General features: G+C 41.5%; 1 protein-coding gene across 1 annotated transcript in view; it reads right to left on the minus strand.

The window, feature by feature from the left end:
* Window positions 1–15,910, minus strand: part of DNAH5 (dynein axonemal heavy chain 5) — a 177,645-nt gene that overhangs the window by 22,175 nt on the left and 139,560 nt on the right. Inside the window, exons 66-70 of the mRNA XM_040977647.1 lie at window positions 11,830–12,073; window positions 10,468–10,582; window positions 9,796–9,986; window positions 5,044–5,165; window positions 3,439–3,588 (exon numbers count right to left, since the gene is read on the minus strand). Coding sequence (XP_040833581.1) covers window positions 3,439–3,588; window positions 5,044–5,165; window positions 9,796–9,986; window positions 10,468–10,582; window positions 11,830–12,073 — 822 coding nt within the window. The remainder of the gene's footprint in view (window positions 1–3,438; window positions 3,589–5,043; window positions 5,166–9,795; window positions 9,987–10,467; window positions 10,583–11,829; window positions 12,074–15,910) is intronic.

Below are 15,910 nucleotides of genomic sequence, written 5' to 3' on the forward strand. Positions count from 1 at the left end.
AGACGCCTTCCTGCTCCTTCCTGGAGGAACACAAAACAGCTTCACGTGGCCTTCAGATGAATCACAGTTACCAGACAGCGCTCGACCAAAGGAAGCAGGAATTGGTTAAAATAATCATCTTAGATTTACAAGCATGTGGAGTGCTTGTAAATGCAGGCTCTTTTTCATCTTGATTATCCTATTATACTGTATACATCTTCAAGTGACTGTTCTGCCCCCAATCTCTGGCCTACAAATTGATACGATGTCCCTCATCATGATCTTCCACTTTCCAGTTTAGGAAAGGAAAGTAGTGGCCACAATCTAACGACCACCTGACTTGCTATCTCCTGTAGGTAAAAGTGGATAATTAGTGTCAGTTCGGGAATGACCAGAATGGTTGTACTTCTGGATTACTCCTGGTTTGCAGGTACTCCCTGAAAAAGTTATACTCAGCAAAGTGTCATTTTCAAAATCAGTCTCTCATGAGACAGAGAGGAAGGATAGACATAGAGGAAGATCTTCCATCCAATGATTCACTGCCCAAGTGGCTACAACAGCCAAAGCTGAGCCAAATCGAAGCCAGGAGCCAGGAGCCAGGAGCCAGGAGCCTCTTCCAGGTCTCCCATGTGGGTACAGGGTCCTGAAGCATTGGGCCATCCTCGACTGCTTTCCCAGGCCACAAGCAGGGAGCTGGATGGGAAGCAGGGCTGCTGGGATTAAAACCACTGTCCATATGAGGTCCAGGCATATACAAAGTGAGGACCTAAGCCACTAGGCTATCTCTTTCAATATTTTTTTCCAATTTGGCTAGCTCTGAAATCTCTAACCTAGATTTAAATGTCCACACATTTTTTAAGCTTCTGAAAAGGGATTCTGAAAGTTTGCCTGACATGTTTTTTGATGCCCTCCAAAGTCTACTTCTTCAGTCACTATCATTGAGGTGGTGAGCTTCCTGTTTGGGAGGGACATCAAATGCTGGATTTGAGGCACTTCCCAGTGGCAGCTGTTTCTCTTCCCAGAAACCTGCTGTCACTGAGTCATCTCCATGCTGTACCTCATGGAGACTCCAGGGCTTCCTACTCCAGCATGCAAGTTGCTCAGAATCACCAAAACAACCATACAACTCAGCATTAAGGGAACTCCACCGGTCCAGATAAGTCACAAACCTGTAACTTTAACATACACACGTGCTAATAGAGCACATTTCTCCCTCATTGTGACTCCGTCTTCAATACCACACTCTGCATACTTTACTTGGACAGCAGGACAATCATCTCCAGTAATATCTGACCTCTCCATCCCAGAGAATTTCCACGTCTCACAGGCAAGAACCTTGGGTCCCCACCCCTCTCCCTTTGCCTCAGCAGTGCAATATATCTTAGGGACAGAGACATAAACAAATCACCCTGCCTTTCCCAAAGAAGTCATAACAAATATACCAGCTTCAAGATTTGAAGGTCAAATGGACACGTAAAGCTGAACAATCCTCTTGGAATTTATCAAAGCAAGCTTGCCTGAGAAAGGAGAACCAACATTGCTGTTGCTTGAATGGGTGGAACTGGTTTAGGTAAATGGAATGATTGCGTGAGTCAAGGTGGTGAGCACACACAAGACATATATGCAAAGGTACCAGAGCAGAAAGGAACAAGTCACTGATGACTGGGGACAGAGGGGCATCCCGGAGAGCACATGCAGAAAGCTGACTCGGTGTGGGCCAGCTAGATTTCTGCACAGCCTCCCAACCTTCAAGGAAAGTTAGCATCTTTTCTGTGAGAAGGACACAGGGTGTCACATTTTTACTCTTCACATACTTTGAAGAATAATTTTGCTCCAGTACTTGGTCCCAATGAGGTAGACTCGACCCTCAGGTGGAAGAAATGAACTAGTAAGTTTGCTCACTTGCACTGATTTTTTTTTTGGTGGGGGGTGCTTTTGAGACACAATATCTGTGCCTCATGAGACATTCTGATATCTTTATATTAAGGAGAGCCACACTCAGCTGAACGGCAGGGAACAGCAATTCCCAATGCTGCATGCGGAGAGCGGAGATCGCATGTTAACAGCACAAGTCATCTCAAGAAAAATTGTGAACTACAGAGGACAAAGAAGGGCCTTGTAGGTCTTGCTGAGGTCTTGGGTGTCATGAAAGCTATGTCAGAATGCTTCCACTTCTTCTGGAGTTTACGGGATGGACTTGAGTGAGCAAGGACTAGAGGAGGATTGGGAAAGAAGCCATGATTGATCTGCCAAGACAACAGTCGCCAGGACCAAGCTGAAAGTTACAAAGAAACTATTACAGTTGAACCTTCATTTCTCGGCTGCCCTGAAATAAGGCAGCTCTTTGACAACTCATCTGGGTAGGATAAAAGTAATGAAGCTGAGAAGGAAAAACTAAAAAGAAGAATGATCCTAGGACTCAGAATCGCAAACCTCATTTTTCTTTTCTCCGTAAATCACTGGATTGAGTTATTTTCACGGTTCCACAGTATCCAAGTGGACCTGGAAATGGCTACTCCACATACTTTTAACGCTCCCCCTGGAGAACGAAGGTGGAAATGTCTACACTTGATTATAAACCCAGTCTATTACATCCCGGGACTTATTTGGAGAGACCCTTGGAGAGCCCACCTGTGCTGAAGAGCAGGGCTCAACATCCAACTGTGGAACCCAAACTCTGCAGTGGATACACTGCGATGATATTAGGCCAGATAACAAAAGGCTTTGGGGGAAAAAAATCAAACTTCTGGAAACAGAATTCACATTTAAACCACATGTAAAAGTCAAGCAGTTTTAGAACAGCCTTGTTGAACATAAAATTGGGACTTTTTCTGTGAAAAGTGCTACAGGTTTGGGAATACTGTCCTTCCCGGCAGTCTGCTCTTCTCCCCAAGACCTTCACAATCCACTTGCTCCAATACTGTTTTACTGCTGACAAATTGAGCAGCCAGACCATGTCAGAGTCAATAGATCAATATAAACGTATATAGAAGAGGCCTAACATGCCCAGGGACAGCATGCCATCATTTATGCCCACTGCACCCAGGGGCAGTGGGCTAGTGGAGGTTGGGAGTGTGGGTTTGCATGGGATATGGGGGATGGTGCCAGCAGGGGTGTGTCAGAACCTGGGGTTTAATTCTATCCCCACAAACTTTTTGAAGTCCCTCTGTACCCATATGCCAACCTTAGAGTCACTGTATTCCCATTTGTTCTTGTTGTACTATTTGTTTAAAGGATGTGCTATATATCCACCTCTCTATATATACAGAGAGATAGATACATATTGATATATAGGTATGCACATCACCTCCATATGTTCATTAAATACCTCTCCATTTTCACATTTTTATTGTTAGGGAATTGTGTAAAAATCTACAAGACATTCCCATCGGACAGAACAATTTTTTGAGTTTAACAGTAAACATGCTCCTACTCTTCCATTTCAGGTGTACGACTCACCTGAGCCATGGTTCTGTCGGGACACCAGGACCTAATAAGCAGAAGCCGTCCAAAGCAGTCAAGAGCTTTGTCGTAGGCATTTGGAAGAGGTTCCTCCTCGGGCCTTTCCTGATCAAACCAAAGCTTCCACATTTTCTCATTTCTTGTAACCTGAAATTACCATGACGTAAGAAATATGCCATGCCACACAACACGCTTTCAGTGCAAATTCGCAGGTATCTTTATCAAAACCTGTGACATTTCAGACAAATGTGAAGCATATCCCTTGACTATTTCTATATGCAAATATCAAAAGTTTGATAGCCTGAAATCAAATGTGATTTTCTTCATAGCCAGTCTGGATTAACTCAGTAACAGTTTACTCTCAAAGTAGCCTAAGTTCTGGGATATTTAATTTCTTCTACACTTTTTTTGAAAATAAATACATAAGTACTAAAGAAATCCATAGAAACACATTTTCCCTTTTTTTTCAGAATATGATTTGCTGCAAAAAATACTGTCATCACTAGAAACAAAATTTCATTCACTTACATTTTCTCATTTCCTAGAACCTCTTCTAACACAAAAGAGATGTTTAGTATATATGTACACCTATTGCTGAATGGACAAGTCAGAGGACAAACCACATCATTCTTTGGAACTTAACAAGTACAACGTTATTTAGGTAAGCACATCAAAAGCATTGAACAAATCAATGTCGTCTACATATTAATATAAAGCCTTAAGTGTGTATTTTGGAATTTAACCAAAGTAAATAATCAATCTAGGTTGATTTATAGAAACAATAATGGAAAGCTGCAAAGTGAGAAGGCGTTTGGGGCATAAGATGCAATTCTGAGAAGGTAAGCAATTCCAGCAACAAAGATCTAGGTGAAGTCCCAGGGGTCACACCATGGAGGAAGAAATTAATATATACAAACCAGGAAAGTCAAGCACCAATCTTAGGCCATTTTCTATTTAAGGTGGAAAAAAAGACCCTTTAACTCATAGCTAAATAGAACCACTTTTATGCTAATTCCACCTTCCACTGGCTGCTTGACTGTCAAGAACTTATTTATTGGCTTTTCCCAATTCAACTTTCTATACTCAAAACTTAAGTGACTTCAACATACACAAAGTCCATTGGAAACTTGCTAATTCCAGGAGGACAATGACTTGTAAAGATGAAAGGCTACATGTTTGTGGGAGATTCTTATCCAGGTGCCAGACTAAGACAGTATGACCGGAGGAGCAGAGAAGGGAACTAGAGAAGATCCGTTTTCACTTAGTCTGAAAGAAGGGAAAGCTTTTGCAAGACTGAACTAATTAAATCTGTCCGCTTCTCTACCAAAGCTCCAATGGGTAAAACTGAAACATGGCCTAAGACAGCACTAGTTACACTTCCTGGAGCGTATTCTTCCTGCAGGATTAGCCTGCAGTGGGTGCAGCACGCCCTAGCCAAGTGTGTATGAGCCACAAGGAAGGACAAACACATGTAACATCTTGTTTAAGCGTGGCAATGTTAAGAAATCCCTCCCATGTACATGTGCTCATATGGAAGCTAGTGGCAAATCAGAAAGTTCTGCATCATGACGTTAGCTTATGTTTATCCAACACACCACTTACCTGATCCAGGACATCGGAAAACTGTTTGAGTTTGCTGAGTTCAACCAGATTCAGCCAAGTCATGTCCAGGATCCACTTCGATGGTTTTGGAGGACAGGCCTTAAGGTCCAATGAAGCACCACCTTTGAAATTCAATATATCAAGTTACCAGACCTGTTTTATCCAACTAATTTAACATCAAATATTTCACTATCTTGACATTTATTAAGCACAGAAATTAAAAAAAACCTCAGGGAAGAACAGGTTTTCAAAGTTAATAAATGAAATTTAATAAATGAACATTAATTTTAAAATCTTTCTTGCAATTCTGTTGCAAAATGGCTTTATAAAAACCATTTAGTAATCAGGAATGTGGCTCTGGGACCAGGAAGATGCCACATCCTGTCCTGGCTTGATCAAGTCAAAGTGAGAAATGAGCCATCTCATCTGTCTGGACTTGTGTTTTATATGTGTGAAATGGAAATGACACAACTTGGATGTTGTGGTATGTGTGTGCAAAGCACAACACATGGATTGAATGGCCCGGGTCCCTCAATGAGATGCCATTGTCCACATTAAGAACTGCCCAGGAGCAGGCACTGGGAGGCAACAGGTCAAGCAGCTATAGCAGACATTCACATCCCATTTAGGAGTGGCTGGAATCCAACCCTCCTCCCGTTTCCAATCCAGCTTCGAGTTAATATTCACTGAGGGCAGCATATAACGGCACAGACACTGGATCTCACCAGCAGTGTGGGAGAACCCGGATACTGTAGGACTCTGAGCAAAGAAATCAGTTAGTGGACAACCCTCCCTCTCTTTCTCCTCCCCTCCCCTTCTTTCACTGTCCCTTCCCCTTGCACTCTCTATTCTTCCACTCTGCCTTCCAAATAGACAAATATTGTTTTTTAAAAAGTTGCTTAGTACCAGCCCTCCCTAATTTTATTTGCAGAATTTATCTGGCAGTATTAGTAGCACCACATATATCTAAAAGGCACTTGTCCATGAATCAGCAGATCACTTTCATACACTGAGAGCACACAACAGTGGCCGCACACAGTTCGACTTGGGTTTCAGGACCCTGACCTCAGCAAACATCTCCAACGGCTACTGACGTCTGTTTTACCTGCACTTACATAAGATAAATGAGACCTAAAAAGGTTATTGTTGCCAGTTTGTAGGAACCATGTGTGAACAACCATTCTTTAAGCAAAAGAAAGCGGAACTCTCCTATAGTATAAAGTATCCTGTTTAATAAACAATATCCATTAAATTATTTCAGGGAAAATATTACCATAAACATTATTTCTAAAAGGATATAATTAATCTATTGTCCACATTTCTTTAAAATCCTTTTTTGAAAAGCAAATAACAATGTTTGGGATATTTATTCAGACAATTTCAAACCTGGCACTATATACACCACTAAATTTTTATCTTCTGTCAAATGCATCTTAGTATATTTACAACAAGTGAGGCCTTAGAGCCATTTCAATAGTAATAGTGACTCATAAAATGAAAACAGATTGTTTTAACATTGGGGAGCAGTTAAAGACCTAAGGACAGTGCCATTGGGTTGAATAAATGCTACACCAATTTCCATAGCAACTGCCCATTTTGCAGCAAACTGAAAAGAATAATGTGCCCACCAGAGGGTTAGGAAATGACTGCTGTTGGAAAGGACGTACCTTATAAGCCAAAGTATTATTTATTGTTTAGGAGAGGGTAACCATGGCATGAAGATCTTGCCTACTCAAAAAGCGAACAATAGGAGAAAAAGAATGACTGTAATTTGGAGATGAAGACATATTCCCAGATAACAGAGTACCAGCTTAAACAAAAGGGTAATTCTAAATACAATGTCAAAAAGATTGAGAATTATACCATGCCTTCATTCCTCAAACTTTTGCTTTGGGAAAAAATAAAATTCAGGTTTTTCCTAAGAGTTTGCAAAAACAACTCATGCTTATAATGAAAGATTTATACAAGTTAGGCCACACAATCCTGAAGTATCATAAACAGATTTTAAAATTCCTTTAGGCAGATTCATTGCCATCTAAGGGATGACTAAACACCTGTATCAGAATACACTGCTGCTATCTGTCTTAGTCCATTTATGCTGCTCTAACAGAATATTCTGGGAGGTGATCTGGTTGTAAAGAAACATGTTTGTCACACTTTGGAGGCTTGCAAGTCCAGAACAGTGTACCAGAAGACCTAGTGCTAGGAAGGCCCGCATCTCCATGCACACACAGCCATATTTCACTGCATCGTCTGGGCTTCCTTGGAAAGGCACGGACACCACCAACAAGGGCTTCTTCCTCCCCATGACCAGAACACCTTCCAAAGGCTGCACCGCCTTTTTTAAAAATTTATTTATTTTTATTGGAAAGTCAGATATACAGAGAGGAAAACTTTCCATCTGATGATTCACTCCCCAAGTCGCCGCAATGGCAGAAGCCAAGCTGATCTGAAGTCAGCTTTCTCCAGGTCTCCCATGTCGGTCCAGGGTCCCAAGGCTTTGCGCCATGCTCGACTGCTTTCCCAGGCCACAAGCAGAAAACTGTAGGGCCACTGGGACATAAACCGGTGCCCACATGGGATCCCGGCACATGCAAGGTGAGGACTGTAGCCACTGGACTATCACACTGGGCCCAAGGCCACATCCTCTAACCATTACCCTGGGAGTTAAAACTTTAAAGGTTATGGATTTGGGGTATGGTGATATAAACATTGAAGTCTTGGAACTATCTAAATAATGATTTCTTTTTAAATGATTTTAACATATGGAGAGAGATTATATTATCTGGAAGCTCTCAACCAAACCAGCTATTAAAACGCAGATTTATAACATAATTGCGTTTACACAGTTTCCACTGAACCACAATTCATGAAGCAGAGTTATAAACAGCCACTGAACTCCAAAAGCTCACAGAAAACTGTCTAACCAAAGCAAGCATCAGACTAATTAAAACACTGAGGAAATTCAGCAGTCCCCATCATCTGCTAAACACAGCATCTGTGCCAGGATTTATCCACCTTGTGTGAATTCTCAGAATTCTTGTTACATACATTTTACCATCCTTGATTCACAAATATAGAAAGAGAAGCTTAAAAGGGTTAAATTATCTGCTTAGGATCACACGGCAACAGAGCTACTAAGCCAATATCCTGACTGTCACCTTGCTTGCTCTAACAGCCCGGCTTGCTTTCACCACACCAGGCTGTGATATTCTTCGCAGTATGTCAGCTGGATGTGGACATTCTGTCTCGCGCCATTCCCAAGGGGAAGTGTGCTTCATGCCTGACTTCACAAAGTCAGTGACAACAGTCCATCAGGAAGGCTCACTCTTGAGGACACGTCACTGAGGCCAGAAATCAGCAGCATACCGCAGTCGCTGGAGAAACCAACTCTGACACCCCAGACTCACCTCCCACATTCCGGAAAGTCAGAAATCAACATTCACATATTCATACATTCACCAGCATGAACTTTCCTTCACGTGTGGGTGTGGGTATGGCTGTGAACTTTGGTTCTACCAGGGCACGCTATGCACATATTCATCATGGTCCTCATAGGGCCACCTTGCAGTTTCCTCCACATTTGCTTTCTATATGAAATCTTCAACATCCTTTGCTGAATAAAACTACATCTTTTCTTTGAAGACTTTGTTGTAAAAAGCATAATAAATAACAATGTTTAGACAACAGCATCATTTTCAAAATGCTACAGTTTGAATATTTGTATTCTCAAAAAAAAAAAAACCCCACTAAACTAAAATAAACTCACTCCTATATTGAAACCCTACCTCCCAACATGATGGCATCAATATCTGGGGCCAGTGGGACACAATGAAGATGAATTGAAGTGTTCACGAATAGAACTAGCATCTGTGGGAGTCAGAATCGCTTGCGTCCTCCACTCTGCTCTCTGCCGCAAAAGCAGGCAGCCCGAAGTTGGCCAGCTCCCGTCTGCGAGGGCCCCATCCTGCAGAACCAACCTTGCCATTCCCAGAGCCTGCACTTCTAGCCTCCCAAATAAACCATCTACTCCCTGGCAATTTGTTGCAGCAACCTGATCTGACTAGACACACAATATCGCTTTCAATTTTTTTCCCAGACATCCAAACATGTGATGGCAAGCTTACAATGCCCTGTTCTATGGAGCTGTTTCTCCACTGGCCCAGTGGATCTGTCTGTGAGCAGTGTTTTAATAGAAGCAGAATGTAGGAGTGGTGGAAGGAGCTGCGGAAGCCTCACAATGCCCCGCTCTCCCTGATTGCTTTATCTCCATCATGCCAGGCTCGCAATGCCATCTCCTCTGCCTCCGACACACTTCCTCTGCTGGCCCCATGGCCGCCGAGCCTCCCTCCCTTTTGCTCACCTGTCTATCTCATCAGAGAGCCCATCTAACGTTTTACACCTCCCCATCCCATACATCCACTGCTCACCGCCTCGTCCTGCTCCTTTGTTCATAGTGCTTCCTCTAGTCCCACATACCACACAACTCATGACTGCACTTTCCATATCATCTTTAAATATGTATATTTATGGTCATAATGATATTTGTTCACTGAGTTGTCCTACATGCCTATTCCATAGTTTAGTACACAGTAGGTTCTCTATGAATTGAATAAAATGAGATATATCACATAATGTAACCTACAATCTAACTTGAGCATATTATTAAGCAAGCAAACAAAAAGAGTGTAAACAGCCTCCTTAATAATTCTGACATCCACCCCTAGACAGTATTTTCAATGGCCACACGACCTTTAATAAGCGTGAGAAATTCTTCATGCTTCACCCGGTTCCTCTGGAGGTCGATCTTCAGGGTAAGCAGGAGGGTGAACAGGAACTTGTGCTCCTCATACAGCCCACGGGCAGCGTACTTGTACACCTCATAGGTCATGTGCTCGATGATGCTGGCAATCCGCTTGCTGGTGATGGGACTTCTGACGGACCTGGGGAGAGAACGTTTAAATCACACCTCGCCCACCCTTCCTTTCAATAGTCTATGACAAACAACATCTTTAATGGAGACTAACTTTGCAAGACCAATGCTTATTTTTAACATCGAGAGTAAGCCTCCTAAATCTAAAATAACAAGCATTCTCTCGACATGAAACAGCCTAAGAGAATCCTCGGTGCTGCCTGAATCAATTTCACCTGCAAGGCATTATTACTCACAACAACATCTTGGGTATTTATGGCTTAACAGAAGCACACGGCACCAAAGGCATCGAATCAATGGGTAAATAGTTGGTACAGCACTGTCTCAGCATAAAACAAGAAATGAGAGTCATTTGTTAACACATTAGAAATTACACTAATCTTTAATTTTAAAATGACCTCTGACAAAGGAAAAAAGCAAAGTTATTGACGCAATGCCCGTCCACACACAGAGATATAGAATTTAGCTTAGCTCCCTGTGTCCAGACATACCTGGCTAAGGAAAGGTCAAACAAGCCCAGGAACTGACGGAGTGAAGTCTGATACATCTCATTAACCAAGCGCATCTCGGTGATGAGAAAGTAGAGGATGCTGCCCCGTGTAGCAACTGAAACAGAAAGAGCAAGGTTGTACGTGCCAGAAGAGTGCAAAATAAATGACCCAGGTCAACACACCAGCCCAGACTCCAAATGAAAACAACAACTTTGCTTTTTGTCTTATTGGTGGATGGCTATCAGCAAAGAAATCTAGAGCGGTGCACATTTATCAATATGTTTTATTCTTATTCATACATATTGAGTTTATCAAACAATAGTTTCTACCTTTGAAACTCCAGATCCCTTTACTATGTTTTAAAATAGATACGAAGGCAGCTCAAAGAATTTCAAAGCTCTTCCGTTTTAATCCCAGTAGTACTTCATTCTGAAATTTCATATGGAATCCACACCTAAGCCAGGCCTCAAGCTTGCAAGATAAAACACTGTAAAGATAATACTGACAGTGCCCCAGAGAAGGCACTGCTTCAACTGTGTGCCCAGGAGGAATGACAGATAACCAAGACTAGTCAACTGAACATTTGCTGCTGTTTCCTTAAGTAAGCAATGAGCAACCCTGATTTGCAAATTAGTGGTTGAAGATGAAGACTCAAGAACCACCACCCTAAAACAAATACTTTAAATAATAAACCAGCATGGTGTCACCAAATGACAACCAACAGCTTAGAACTGTCACACTAATTCCTCAGATTTCCTTCATTTGTAATCAGATATATATTTTTTTAATTTCTACACCTTTCTAGTTTATGAAAACCTTGAAGGATTTGCCAATTAGCATAAATCATAAGTATCTGACATATGTATAGGATATGCAAGTTTTTATTGAAAATTTGCTGAAAAGCTTCCAGGAAAAAAAAGTGCCACAAAACATATAGCTGGGACCGGCCCAGTAGCCTAGCTGCTAAAGTCCTCACTAGGATTCCCTATGGGTGCTGGTTCTAATCCCGGCAGCCCTGCTTCCCAGCTAGCTCCCTGCTGTGGCCTGAAAAAGCAGTCAAGGACAGCCCAAAGCTTTGGGACCCTGCACCTGCATCGGAGACCCAGAAAAGGCTCCTGGCTTCAGATTGGCTCATTGTGGCCACTTGGGAAATGAATCAGCTGACGGGAGATCTTTCTCTCTGATTATTTTCCTCTCTGTATATCTGATTTTCCAATAAAAGTAAAATAAATCTTTAAAACCACTAATAGTCACCCCACTTTTCATAGTCTGTGTACCTCCTTGCACCCCTCCTCAGCTTCTCTGAGCATCACTCCTTCCTCCTTCCTTCCCCCGTGGTAGGCATCTCGTTATCAAACTCACCAGGTCTGTATTCCTCCCTGGCTGAGTTAATCTGGATTTCTGTCTCCGCAGAGCTGTCCAGCTTCTGCGTCACCTCCTCCGCTGTTTTTTTGGTGTTACTCAGCACCACAATGAGACTCTCATCTTCCACCAGCGATCCCTGAGTACTCGTCAGGCGGTAAAGCAAATTATCTTCCAGTTCCTTCATTTTTCTTTTGTTGGCAGTTACATCCTCCACAAGAAGAGTTCTTTCTTTCTCCAGCTCCTGTCAATTTGCGCAACAATATTTTCTTCTTAAATTAACAACTATGTTTGGAGCATTCCTTTAAAAGTTAAACTACATAACCGCTCACAAATGTCTGTACTGGATTTATTATACTTCACAGTAGGAAATGTGCACATCAAAAAAAGAGAAAGAAAACAGAAGAGAGAACATGTGGAAAACAATGTAAACTCTGCCAAAAGCATTTTGTCATCCACTTATGTAATATTATTTACAATAGTAAAAGACACACATTAGTACAATAATTCAAACAAGTTTGCAGATACAGGCATCACTGACAGTTTAACTAAATCAGTAGTTATAAATTCATATAAAGACAATAGGAAAACACGGGGCTCCAAGCAGGTAACCTGAATGGTAAAATCACAGGGAAGCGTTCCTGGCAGTTCTGATTAGGACTTCAAAGTGACCGTGCCCAGCTCAAATTCCTAGGTAAATATTTGACCTGGTATTCTAGACGTGGCTTGTTAGGTTTTGATGGCTCTGTTCTCCAATGACAGAATCAAAGAGCTAAATCTACACAATGCAGAATCACAAGAAATCACACACACAGGCTAATGAAACGAATCATTAAGTACATATTCACCTCTGTTATAATCCAGTTCTCACACTAACATCCAGGGAAAGGAGCAGCTAAGCCTTTCATTTCAGTGATCCAGTAACTCTACACCTCACCACTTCTCATCCTTTCCCTGACTCAAGAGATCACCATCAACTCTTCAAATTATAGGCTCCATACAGGTCTTGCTACCAGTATCCCTCCCCCTAACTCCAAGCAGAATAAAGCTCCCAAAGCACAGCCCCTCTCGTCAAGCCCTCCAAAAGCCAATCACGTCTCGCAGAAGAAAACCTACACCTCTTCAAAGATGAGGTCTAAGTTGGCTCCACCAAGTGTCCCCTCTTCTACAATTGCCACCTTTCCTTCCTTCTGTTTTCTGGTTATATTGGGAAGTTTCCAGAATGGTTATTTTAAATTCATTTATGTATTAGATGAGAACTTCAAGTTTCAGAAACTATACAACTTAGTACAAACAAATGATATTCAGTAGTTGCTACAAAAATCCCTTTCACAAACACTTAACAGTAAAATTTCTTATTACAAATACTAAGAAGTCACAATAAACTGAACTAATATTGACAAATTTTTACTGCCATGTTCATAGATTTAACACAATTTCAGGATCTCCTCTGAGTTCCTAAAGAGGAACGTTAAGGAAGTCCACACTTGCGGACAGGTAAAGGAAAGAATGGATTCAACACAGTGAAAAGAGATTTCAAGCAGACCTTGCATCCAAACTACAGCTTCCAGGACCTGTTAGCTGCATGACTTTGTGTTGTGGGCTAAGGAATTGACTAGCACCCATTAAGCTGAGCACTACAGGGAGTGGGCTTGGGGCTAGAAGCACCTGGTCTCAGCTGTATCCAATATGCGCTAATGAGAGTGCGGGGTAAAGAGTAAACAAGAAGTAGGTGAAAGGTCAAGAGAGAAGGCAATAAAGGGAAGCCTAAGAGAGTATTCGGAGAGAGATTTCCACCATCCCTGGTCTCCTGTTGGTGCCTCAATCCCTCGGACCCCTCCACGTGCCCCCCACCCCCATTACTCGTGCTGCCGGCTGTAACAACCTTGGCCATGTCCTACAACTCTGCCAGCCTCAGTTTTTTCACCTGAAAAATGGACAGACAGTTCATACAGTATTAAAATATCACCAGCAGTGCAATTAAGGTGCTGACTGAATTATGACACCAGCTCCAAGCATGCTCCTTCCCTTCTCTCCGTATCTTCATCCATTGCCAGAAGAATTTCCAGAAGTATAATTGCGCTTATTCAGAAAATAAACATTCGGAAAAGTAAGCTTGAATAGTGATGCGATATAAATGACTCTAGAATTTTACATGTTATCACATAAGAACGTAACAGGGAAAATGAACTGGATTAAGAAAGCATAACTTTTTTAAGGTCAAATTTTAAAATGCTAAGGACATAGACTTTTGTGTCACCGCAGAACCAACAGCAAGCACTATGAAATGCAACAGCAGCACCAACTTCTATCAATTCTTCCTGTACAACAACCTTGCCCTTGTGTCCGTTTTCCCCCAATTACATAACCTCTGTCCCGCTTTGGGCTCTTATTGTCCATTCACAGACTACTTCTGCCATTATGGTATTCCTGCGGGCCCCTTTTCAGTGCTGACAATCCGCTTCTATTCATCATTCAGGACATCTGCCTTAGCTATTTTGAAAGGTACTGTTAGGTTCAGAACAGAATTTGGATCCCCAAATCCTATAGACATTCAAATCCCAAAGCTTTATGCTAATAGCTAGCAGATCAATGGTAATGCTCGGGGTGGAGGCTGCATCCAATTATGGTGTCTGGAAGAAGGCCACGTGGGAAGTTTCTAGGTCATTGAGGACTTGCACTCAGAAGGCAGTTGTTGAATGAGGATTGGTTACGTAAGTCATGCTTGGCCTAGAATCTGTCTGCTCCGTGCCCTGCCATTTGAGTGTCCTGCCATCCTCTGGCTTTACCAAGCACCCATAACACATGGGACCACTCAGTTACAGACTGTGAGCACCCAAAACTGGAAGAGTAATCCTTCATCCTTCCTAAATACCTCCTCTCTGCTATTTTTGCTGAAGTAATGAAAGCTGGGCTAAAATAGGTGTCAAACCTGTTATACAGTTTGCAAAAAACCTGTCACAACACACACTTTGAGCCTCTATTTGTGAACAATTAGTACACAGGCTAAAGGATATTATTGGAAATCATTAGTAATCAAGTAAACACAGCATTAATATAAACAATAAGGGAAAATTTTTTCAATTCCTGCTTTTAAATAAATAGTAAGTAAAAAACAGCCATACTTTGTGGTTTTGGTCACTTTGACATCACTGTTAGTAATACTAATCAATCACATTTACCAAATAAGGTAGCTGTCTATATTTCCAAAGGGTTAAAATAAAGCTAAGAAGTATTCAAACTTTGAAATTAATAAGGATAAAATATGGCAATGTGCATAGCATAATTTACAGTGCTACTTGAATTACAAAATACATGTGCACATATCAGACAAGTGACCAAATAATATGATAGGACTGTAGTTGTGGGCAAAAGAAAGACTATTTGAAAACAAAAGAGAAAAATTGTTGTTGGTTTTCATTCAAAATTAAAATACTGAAAATGCACTTTGGGATATGTTTATGGTTTGCCCATTTCCATGGCTGATTCAAACATATTTCTTTACTGAGCTACTACTTTATCCAATACATTAAGAACATAAAACTTTGTTTCAAGTTAATATGACAAGGTAAAGTGGAATCAAAACAATTTTCTTCTATAAATCTCTTAACTGTTACTTTGATTTGAATGTTAGTTTGGATATTAGCTGTCTCCAAAGGCTGATATGTTAAAGGTTTGGTCCCCAAAGTATTATAGCGTGGCATTAAGAAGCTAGGGATCAGTTTCAATTGCAGAGTTTAAAGGCACCTTTGGGAGTGACTGCATTGGTTTGGACTGGTGGGATGAGCCCCATGACCAGGTTTACTTCCTCTTGCCAAAAACTGCTCTGCTCAACCCTGAGACTGCCAGCAGAAATGTCCTATCAGCTGTCCAACCCAACGGCCACAGGATCTACACTGTGAACAAAAACAAATGATTTCTTTATAAAACTAGTTTTCTCAGGTATTTCACTGAAGCAAAAGCTACAACACCCATCCAAGCGATTGCCTGTTAGCAAAGAGACAGGTTGAATACAAGAGGAAATAAATGTTCTGAACACTCTATATACAAATGCTAGAATGTAAAAACTTCACAGAAATTA

Source organism: Ochotona curzoniae, unplaced genomic scaffold (genome assembly GCF_017591425.1).
Source record: "Ochotona curzoniae isolate NIBS_2020 unplaced genomic scaffold, NIBS_Ocur_1.0 contig_2754, whole genome shotgun sequence".
Classification (NCBI taxonomy): domain Eukaryota; kingdom Metazoa; phylum Chordata; class Mammalia; order Lagomorpha; family Ochotonidae; genus Ochotona; species Ochotona curzoniae.